General features: G+C 37.3%; 1 protein-coding gene across 1 annotated transcript; it reads right to left on the reverse strand.

Moving 5' to 3' along the window:
- Window positions 1-3517: 3517 nt before the first annotated feature.
- Window positions 3518-11474, reverse strand: LOC111524813 (protein ZNF738-like; the record flags this gene model as incomplete). The annotated part of the gene is made up of 4 exons (XM_031934719.1): window positions 11448-11474; window positions 8937-9063; window positions 8347-8442; window positions 3518-3552 (listed from the first exon to the last, which is right to left on the reverse strand). Coding segments are annotated over exons 1-4 (285 nt in total), but the record flags the coding sequence as incomplete, so codon positions are not given.
- Window positions 11475-11496: the final 22 nt, after the last annotated feature.

An 11496-nucleotide genomic window follows, 5' to 3' on the forward strand; every position in this document is an offset into this window, starting at 1 on the left:
TTTTTCTGCATTTACTGTGATAATAAGTTTTTGCTTTTAATCATCTTTACTGGTGAATCACACATATTGACTTGCACATGATGAAACATTATTGCAGTCATGAAGTAAAGCTCACATGATTGTGGAAAAATAACTTTTTGATGTGCTTATGAACTCAGCTTGCTAGTATTTAATGGAGAATTTTTGTTTCCATGTTCACCAAGAATATTGGCCTACAGTTGTCTTTTTTTGGTTGTATCTTTACTAGATTTTGGTATCAGAATGATGCCGGTTTTGTATAAAAAGTTAGGAATAATTTCCACCTTGATTTTTGGAATACCTTTAGTAGGATTAGCACCAGCTCATCTTTACTATATATGGTAAAATTTGGCTGTAAATTCATCTGATCCAGGGCTGTTTATGGTTGGTGGGTTTTATATTTAATTCAATATTATTATACCTTTTTGGTCTGTTTAAGACTTTTGTTTCTTCCTGATTCAATTTTGGGAAGTTTTGTATGACAAGAGTGTATTTATTTTCTCTAAATTTTCTAGTTTGCATGCATAGAGATGTTCATAGTAGTCTCTGAAGATGTTTTGTATTTATGTGGGATAAATTGTGATTTCACGGCCGGGCGCGGTGGCTCAAGCCTGTAATCCCAGCACTTTGGGAGGCCGACACAGGTGGATCACGAGGTCAGGACATCGAGACCATCCTGGCTAACACGGTGAAACCCCGTCTCTACTAAAAAATACAAAAAACTAGCCGGGTGAGTTGGCGGGCGCCTGTAGGCCCAGCTACTCGGAAGGCTGAGGCAGGAGAATGGTGTAAACCCAGAATGGTGTAAACCCAGGAGGCGGAGCTTGCAGTGAGCTGAGATCCGGCCACTGCACTCCAGCCTGGGCCACAGAGCGAGACTCCGTCTCAAAAAAAAAAAAAAAAAAAAAAATGTGATTTCACATCTATAACATTTAAATACATGCAGAATAAAAGTTTGACAAAAGTCACATTTCCTCATGATAAATCTCTGAAAAAATTAGGTATAGGACAAATGCACCTCAAGTCAATCAATGCCGCTTATAACAAAAATTGCAGTTAACAACATACTAAACACAGAAATATTTTAAGCTTTTCAGTCTTACTAAGCATGGTACTAAATGTCCAAGACAGAAAAATTAGAAAATAAAATCAAAGGCATCCAGATTGGAAAAAAACATTAAATTATAGCTGTTTGCAGATGACATAATTTTAAGTAAAGAAAAGCCTAACATTTTACTAAGAACCAGTAGAACCAGTAAACAAATTTATTAAACTCTCAGTATATAAAATCAACACACAAAAGTCAGTAGAATTTCAATACACTAACAATTAACTATCTCAAAATAAAATTAAAAACAATCTCATCTATAATAACTACACTTTGAATTAAATTTAAACAAAAAGTTGAAACACCTTACATTATAAATTGAGGAATGTTAAAATAAGAAACTAATACAAAATGAAAAAATATTATTTATGAATTGGTATTCTTAATGTAAAATATCTGCATTACACAAAATGATCTACAGATATAATGCAACTTCTATCAAAATACCAGCAACACACTAAATATACTTTTTAAAAACATATTTAAAATTTATACAGTGCCAAGAAAGACCTGGAATAGTCAAAACTGTCAAGAAAAAAATAGGCTTAAGGTATCACCCTAGCTGACTTTGAAATATACTACATAACCATAGTAACAAAAACAGTATGGTACTTGAATAAAAGTGGACACATAGATTAACGGAGCAAAAGGGAGAGAGAAGAAATATATCCATGTATTTACAGCTAACTAATTGTATAAATAGTTGACAATTTCTTAGGGACAGTATCTTCAATAAATGATGTCTAGAAAACTTTATAGCTACATTCAGAGCAATAAAACAAGATCTGCATCTCATACCACATATATAAAAATCAACCCTAAATAAATTATATACTTAAATGTAAGGCTTGAAATTCTAAAATCACTACCAAAAAAATAGACTGAAACCCCGATAACACTGATCTAGGCAGTGACCGCTTTTATTTAATCTTCAAATTTCAGAAAACAAACAAAAATTGAGTTAGATTACTTGAAATTTTTTAAATGCTGGACACAATCTGATACAATCATCAAAATGAGACAACTAAAAAATGGGAGATAATATTTGCAAATCACACATGTAACAAGGAGTTAATGTCAAAAATATGTAAAAATCTCAAATGACTATATAACAAAAGCAAATAAAAATGAGCAAAAGTCTTAAGTAAATATTTTCAAGAAAAGACATACATGTGGCCAAGAGATATATATAAAAAATGCTCAATATCGGCCAGGCGCAGTGGCTCACACCTGTAATCCCAGCACTTTGGGAGGCTGAGGTGGGTAGATCACGAGGTCAGCAGTTCCAGGCTAGCCTGGCAACACGGTGAAACCCTGTCTCTACTAAAAATACAAAACTTAGCCAGGCATGCTGGCGGATGCCTGTAATCCCAACTACTCCAGAGGCTGAGACAGGAGAATCACTTGAACCTGGGAGGCAGAGGTTGCAGTGAGCCGAGACCAAGGCACTGCACTCCAGCCTGGGTGACAGAGTGAGACTCCATCTCAAAACAAACAAGCAGGCCGGGCGTGGTGGCTCAAGCCTGTAATCCCAGCACTTTGGGAGGCTGAGACGGGCGGATCACGAGGTCAGGAGATCGAGACTATCCTGGCTAAGAAGGTGAAACCCCGTCTCTACTGAAAAATACAAAAAAAAAAAAAAATAGCTGGGCGTGGTGGCGGCGCCTGTAGTCCCACCTACGCCGGAGGCTGAGGCAGGAGAATGGCGTGAACCCGGGAGGCGGAGCTTGCAGTGAGCTGAGATCCGGCCACTGCACTCCAGCCCGGGCGACAGACCGAGACTCCGTCTCAAAAAAAAAAAAAAAAAAAAAACAAACCCTAGGAAATAACTCACACCTGTTAGAATTACTCTTATATATTAAAAGAAAAAAAGTGTTAGGAAAGGGTGGGAAGAAAAGAAAATTCTTCCACATTCTGGGTTGAATGTAAATGAGGACAACCATTATTAAAAAAAAAAAATACAGATACTTCAAAAAGTTTAAAATCAAACTATGATACAGCAATTGCAATACTGGATATATATCCCAAACAAATAAAATTAGAATAAAGAAACATTTGCTCTTCTGTGTTGTTTGCAACACTCTTCACAATGGCCAAAATACAGAATCAGTTGTTCAGTATCTAATGAGTACATCAAGACAATGTGGTAGGCTGGGTGCAGTGGCTCTCGCCTGTAATCCCAGCACTTTGGGAGGCTGAGGTGGGCAGATCACGAGGTCAGGAGTTCAATACCAGCCTGACCAACTTGGTGAAACCCTGTTTCTAACAAAAATACAAAAATTAGCCAGGCATAGGGGCATGTGCCTGTAATCACAGCTACTCAGGAGGCTGAGGCAGGAGGATCACTTGAACCTGGGAGGTGGAGGTTGCAGTGAGCCAAAATCGTGCCATTGCACTCCAGCCTGGGTGACAGAGTGAGACTCCATCTCGAAAAACAAAAACAACAACAACAACAACAACAATCAATGTGGTGTATATGCACAAGAGAATACTATTCATCTTTTAAAAAGCCAATTTTATGGTTTTCAATTACATGATTTGAGCTAGAGGACATATTAATCAAAATAAGAGACAGAAAGATTATTATTTCATTTTACTTATACATGGCTTCTAAATAAGTTAATCTCATTGAAGTAGAGAGTAAAATTATGACCAACAGATAGCAAAGTATTTAGAAGGGGGGTTTGGAAAGGCGTCTGGCAAAGAATGCATAATTATAGTTGGACAGGAGAAATAAGTTCAAAAATTTTCATCTACTGCATGGTGACTGTGGTTCATAATAATGTATTTGCATTTTTTAAAATTCTAAGACAATATTATGTGCTCTCACCACAAAAATGTTAACTAACTATATGATATAAAGCATTAATTACCTAGAATTAAGCATTTGACAATGTATATACATACTTCAAAATGTCATGTTTTACAGAATAAATTTATATTTATTCATTTTACAGATGCTACAAAAGACACTAAGAGGTCAGGTGTTGCTTATGGTCTCATGACTGGCCACTCTGAATACAGTAAACAAGTTTGCATACAAAACAATAAAAAAAGTTTTAATCCAAAATCTGCCATGATCTACAAATGTTTTCCAGAGAAAATGACCAAAAAGCTGACTACCATCAGGTGATTAATGTTTGGACGAACGGAGGCAAGATGGCGCAGTTCCGGGTTCTTCACCGTCAGCTTTCCCGCCCCCGGGAAAGACACAGGTCGACCGCGCAGGCGCAACCCGACCTCCGACGGAGAAAAACCGGAACCCGCCTAGCCATGCCTACTGCAACACGCCTACTGCAAATGGGCAGTTGTTAATTAATGGGTATTGAGTTTTAGTTTCATAAAATGAAAAATTCATAGAACTCTTTTATATAATATGAATACACTAAACAATCCTGAAATGTACAGCTTCTTTTTTTGAGACAGGGTCTCACTCTGTCACCCAAGCTTGAGTGCAGTGGTAAAATTATGGCACACTGTAGCCTCAAGCTCCCAGGCTCGAGTAATCCTCCACTACCAATCTCCAAAAGAGCTGAGAGTACCGGTGCACACCACCATGCCTGGCTATTTTTATAATTTTTTTTTGTAGAGAAGGAATCTCCATATGTTTTCTAGGCTGCTCTCAAACTTTTGGGCTCAAGTTATTCTTCTGTCTTCCCCTCCTAAAATCCTGGGATGACAAATGTGAGGCACCACCATGCCTGGCCCTGAAATGTACACTTCAATAGATTTTAGATGGTAAATTTTATGTTTTAACAACAATGTTTTTCAAAGAAAAACCAAAACAATACAGAATTATTATTGTTTTCAAAAATTACCTTCAAATCACAAAAGTGTCCCTCTCACACAAAGGAAATATATATTCATTGTTAAACACATGGTGAAAATAAGACTGTTTCCTTGACTATTCACTTAGACAAGAAAAAACAACCATTCAGCTAAGAGAGAATGTATAGAAGATAAACCATAACAAAAATTAGGGTTATATTTATAGATGCACACACATGTATATAATCTGATTGTGATAGACCTATGGCCGATTTATAATTAAGCCCATTGACTTAAAGTGTACAAATAGAATTGCAAATTGTCTAATATTATAGTACATAAGTAAAATCAAAACCCACAATAAACTGATGTTAATAAACCAACACTATAAAACACCAATATAGACTGGAAAACAATAATAAGAGAAATGTTTATTCATAAATTCTGGTTTGCGATATTGATGTAATATTAAGAAAGGATTTGTCTAGATAACGACAATATTTGACTAACTGTGTACTCGCGGAAGGCAGGTATTTTAAATCATTGACATACACTATATGGCTGTAAAATTTCAGAGAAATTGCAGTATAGTCATAAATAAAAGATTCTCATGAGAAACTTTAAACATTTTTTAGAAACTAGAAATAAGTTTTATGTTTTAAATATATGCTATTCTTACACAAAATAAAACTGCTGTAATCCAACTTTAGAAGCAAAAAATAGCCTTACATTGCTAAATGTAAGCAGAATATGGTTAGAGCCTATGATATGTAAAACAAATATACGGGAAAAAATTATGTGATTATTTAGATACAGGCTGAAAAAGTGGGTACAAATCCTATAATTCTTTTTTGCCTACAGCAAACTTAAATTTATAAGTAACTGTTTTAATAAATACGGAGTGTCTACGAATTATCTAATTTACTTCAGGCATAACATGTAAATTCTAGAATATTGTTCTAAATCTCTGAATCTAAAATTACAAATTTGTAATAGAAAATAAAGAATAAAAATATATAAAGAGAGTGAAATAAATAAGATGGAAGAAGAAAAGGTACCCTATTTTCTTACTCCCTGCACAGCAAGACAATTTGTCAGCCATCTCTGACAAAAATACCTTCATGAGAGAGCCAGGCCTCATGGCTCAAACCTATAATGACAGCTACATGGTACATTCAGGTTAGAAAATTGCCTCAGGTCAGGATTTCAAGACCAACCTGGATTATGTAGCAAGACTCCGTTTCAAAAATAAGTGCCTTTAAGAGAGCTTTGAGATCCAGAGAGGGGGTTGTGAAGATCTGATAAAGCCCAAGATTGAAAAGTCTTCTTTTCAGAAGGCAGGCCCTCATTTAGGTGGCAAACTACAGGATCCTTGTTCTTAAGTACAGACTAGGAAGTGGCCTATCTAGCTTGGCACAACAGAAAATTCTGAACTTACTGTGTAACCATCTCAAACTCGTTCCAGCCACAATCTGAGAGACGTCCTGCCCTTCCAGAGGCCTGGAGGAAGACATTCATCTCTAGCCATGCAGGCAGGCCTGCAGACCTTGGCCTTTCCCAAGGTCCCTGAAGCAGTTCAATGACTCAGTTTCAGCTCCCTGAGCCACAGTTAATGGCCAGTTCTGCCTATCTAAGAACCCACACAGTGACCTGGAAAAATTCTTTCTGGTACTCAGTGAAAGCTGTACTCATCCACATTTTGACATAAGGCCCACCATATGCAGACTTGACTGCAGAAACCTGCACTAGTGTCTGCCCTACAGAGCAAAGCATCAAGAGAAATTCCCTCTATCCAACATATAAAATGTGAATTACAACTACCAAATCCTCGTGTGACAAGCCAACTAAAGGTGGACCCTAGTGCGGACCCAGCAGCCTGGTGACCAAGCTATAACCCCTCTCCACTACAAACCCAAAGGGCATCCCATCACCCTGGGGGCCCAACAGAAGATGATCTTTACCTACTGAAAGCAGTTTAAAAAAATTGAAGAGGTATTTCTTCCTTCAAATTTACATACACCAGTGCAAAACTATATTGTGCCTATTGTCAATGCTTCTCTTTTAATATAGCATTAAAGGTATGTGGCAGAAGAATTAGTCAAAAAATAAAAAAGAGTCACTAAAATGGAAAACAAGTAAAAAGTTGCTGGTTGTAGATCATATGATCTTACATATATAAAACCATAAACAGTACATTAAACCCTGTCTAAACTACTAAATACAATCAGCAAATTAGGAAAATATAAAATTAACATACAAGTTAGGGTTCCATACACTTAAGTCAAGCTCTCTGATAAAATACAGGAAGAAATCAATCTTATTTACAACAGCATTAAAATGATAAATTTCGAGAACAAATTTAACAAAGGAGGTAAAAAATCTTTACAATGATATATCGGCAATAGAAATTAGAAAAGGCATAAATAAATTTTAAAATATTTCATGTCTATGGCCGGGTGTGGTGGCTCACATCTGTAATCCCAGTACTTTGGGAGGCTGAGACAGGCAGATCACAAGGTCAGAAGATTGCGACCATCCTGGCTAACAGGTGAAACCCTATCTCTACTAAAAATACAAAAAAATTAGCAGGGCATGGTAGCAGGTGCCTATAGTCCCAGCTACTCCAGAGGCTGAGGCAGAAGAATGGCTTGAACCCAGAAGGTGGAGCTTGCAGTGAGCCGAGATCGCACCACTGCACTCCAGCCTGGGCAACAGAGTGAGACTCTGTCTCAAAAAAAAAAAAAAATTAATGTCTATGCATTTAAAGAATAAATACTGTTAAAGTACCATGTTACCCAAAGTGATCTATAGATTCAATAAACTCTCTAACAAAATTTCAGTGGCAATTTTTTTAAGTAATGGAAAATACAATTTTAGACCTTCCATGAAACTACAATAAACTTTGAATAGTCAAAGCAATCTTAAAAATATAGAACAAAGCAGAGGGGCATCATACTTTTTAACTTCAAACTATAATTTAAGACTATAGTAATATAAACAAGATAAAATGTGCAAAAAAATGAACAAAAAAACAATAGAACAGAAACTACTACTCACATTTCACACATGATGCAAAAAGAAAACTTAAAAATTGCTTAACACAGAGTTTCTTAAAATTATGCAGATTTGTGTGTTCCCAAAAAGAATGTAAAAGTAGTCAGACTGTACAGTTTTTTATATGCCATGAAGAGGATGGTGGCTCTCACTGAAAACTTGAAAGAAGATCATCAGAAAAAAGTAGAATCCTTAGAAAATTTAAAAGCATAAAACAGAAGATGTCCAAATGTGAGAGAAAAACAAAACAAAACAAACAAACAAAACCCTCAGGCTTCCCAGAAACTATTTCCTATAAAACATAGCTTTCCAACTCACATTTTAACAATTGGCTTTCTCCTTAATTTTTAGATCTCTCATCTGTGTCATCCGTTGTATTCACCTTCACTGTCACCTACCTGGGGGCTCATCCACCATCTCATGTCTCTTCATATTCCAGGGCTCTTTTTCTTGCTCCAGACAGGTGATCGGGTCTGGCTTAGAGACAGTAATACCTGTTTCATTACAAATAAATAATGTAAATTTTGCTCATATTCTCTAATTACCAACCTAGTTATGTGTTCAGTAAAGAGGGTGTAATAAAATATTTTCATAAAGTAATCATAAAACACTGATTTCTAACAGAGAATTTTAAATATTTTAAATTTGTAGGTTATTAATTTCACTATCCAGTAATACTGAGTTAAAACTTGGTGTTGGCAGTTAGATTTTAAGGTACAGGCAACAATATTTTATGTCACTAAATTAATAAAATTACTGCTAATCTAGAGTAAAGGACACAGATCAGCTCAGGAATGTGGAAAGTTCAGGTCAAGATGAAACACCCTGAAGAAGTTATTTTATACATGGACGAATCCCCAAGATTCTCTTAAAAACACGGATCTGAAATTCATTTATGCAAAGCATAAATTACCAAAACATACTCTACAAAAAAGAGAAATGAAACCATTATGGTATGTTTGGAATTGTGTGTTGAAGTTATCCTCACCCAGGAAGACCAGATTCCTGTAGTTCTCTAACATCATCTTCCTATATAAATTCCACTGTGCAGTATCCAAGAATTGCCACTCCGTCAGAGAGAATTTGATGGCCACATCTGTAAATGTCAACAGTCCCTGAAAAACACAAACACACACACATAGACACATAGACACACACACACACACACCAGGTAGCCAGCAGAATTTATAACTTGACTAAAGGCAAAATGAGAGAGTAAAAAGAACTGGTTCTGACTTACAGGAGTGACTGAAATTATCCAATAAAATATTTATTTACACAGAAATACTTCCTAATGTATTCTCTAATCCTGAGAAAAGAGAATGGCATAAGATCCACACCACCAGTGTATCTATAATACTTTTCTGGATGATAAAGTATAAAATTAAGGGCATAAACACAAATGTGCACACTTTTCAGTGCTCTGTCTGCATCATACAGAATCAGTTATGTATTTTTTTCAGGTGGAAAAGATATGTTGAGTTGGAAGTTACCTCTATAATTTGTCATTTTTAGTAGCGATTTTAAATAGTCTGTCTTTAACACCCTAATGGCAAGTATCTCCTAATATAGTTTTTAGAAGTTTTTGTGTAATAAATGCCATCTTGTTTAAATCAGCATTTTCTTTTTTTTTTTTTTTTTTTTTTTTTTTTGGAGACGGAGTCTTGCTCTGTCGCCCAGGCTGGAGCGCAGTGGCTGGATCTCAGCTCACTGCAAGCTCCGCCTCCCGGGTTTATGCCATTCTCCTGCCTCAGCCTCCCGAGTAGCTGGGACTACAGGCGCCCACCACTTCGCCCGGCTAGTTTTTTGTATTTTTAGTAGAGACGGGGTTTCACCGGTTAGCCAGGATGGTCTCGATCTCCTGACCTCGTGATCCGCCCGTCTCGGCCTCCCAAAGTGCTGGGATTACAGGCTTGAGCCACCGCGCCCGGCCTTAAATCAGCATTTTCTAAACAGTGTTCTGCATAGAGCTAATGGAGAACACAGATGGAATCTCAACATTAGATGTTCTTCATGTTTACTAAGGACTCCAGCTTTTCCCGACAGGAATCTTGAGTATCCACACCTTCCCGTGTTCAGCACCACAAGGGGAACATTTTTAATACTGCAGACCATAAATTCCTGGTGAGAATTTTGCATGGCATATAAGAAGCCATGATGTAGAGAATGTAGAGAAAGCTATGGTATATAGGAAATAAATATTTTTCAGAGACCTTGACTATCATAAAAAATTTAAAACATACCTAAAACAAACTTATTAGGGAGAAAAAACAAGTAGAGAGATTAAGGTTTGCAAGTACTGAATGCCTGGCATTCCAGGAGGCAGAGTGGACACAGCTCTTTATACGAGACATGTGTAGCTGAAAAAAAAGTCATTTTTTTCCTTTCTCCTCCTTCTCTGGAAATTCACTTTAGATGAGATTCTCTGGACAAATTACATCTGGATCTGGAGAATATGCCTTAAAAGTGTCAGCACCACATGTTTACCTGCTACCACCACACCCACAGGCAGAAGGACCAAGAACTGCAAAAAAAGTCCACCCATTTCTGTTTTTTTATATTAAAAAAAAAAAAGACTCAGGAATGATGAGCTGTTCCATGGAAATAAAAGTAAAAGCTTCTTCTTTCCTGTCTTCAGGTGACCTCCCTTTTAACAGACTCCATCAATTTCTGCTACAGTAATGAAAATATGAGCCACACTTTCCTGTCACTACCAAACCCAAACAGGCCCCGGGACCACCTTTTAGTTCAAAGGTGGAACTTAACTCTCATAAATGTATCTTGAATCTCTCATACTTGATTCTGGCCTCACCTAAGAGTCACATGAGGCAGTTAATTTAAGCAACATGAGGCCGGGCGCGGTGGCTCAAGCCTGTAATCCCAGCACTTTGGGAGGCCGAGACGGGTGGATCACGAGGTCAGGAGATCGAGACCATCCTGGCTAACACGGTGAAACCCCGTCTCTACTAAAAATACAAAAAAAAACTAGCTGGGCGAGGTGGCGGGCGCCTGTGGTCCCAGCTACCCGGGAGGCTGAGGCAGGAGAATGGCTAAACCGGGCAGGCGGAGCTTGCAGTGAGCTGAGATCCGGCCACTGCACTCCAGTCCGGGCGACAGAGCGAGACTCCGCCTCAAAAAAAAAAAAAAAAAAAATTAAGATAAAAAAAATGCATTGCTTCAACTCAAAATAAAAAATAGGACCTGTAGTTACGAAAAAAAAAAAAAAAATGAGTAAAGAAATTTCAGCAAATTAGCCATGTCATCCTAACTAGAAACATGGGCTGATAACCATTTAGCCAAGCATTGCCCCTTAAGCTTTAATACGCTGAAAAATCAATTGGTAATTTTGGCCCCACTCTGTGCGATATAATCCTGCAGGTTTGGAAAGCGTCCCTGAGTGAGTATTTTACACAAGTTCCCAGTTAATGCTAGTGTTGCTTCCCCTGGGCTCATCATTAGCAGTAGTTAGAGAAAGCAGGCACAGCTCAGAGTCCCTTACACTCAGCACCCTTGTCACAACACACATACTTCTAGGACAAATGAAGACA

The sequence above is a fragment of the Piliocolobus tephrosceles genome, chromosome 21, assembly GCF_002776525.5.
Source record: "Piliocolobus tephrosceles isolate RC106 chromosome 21, ASM277652v3, whole genome shotgun sequence".
NCBI lineage: Eukaryota > Metazoa > Chordata > Mammalia > Primates > Cercopithecidae > Piliocolobus > Piliocolobus tephrosceles.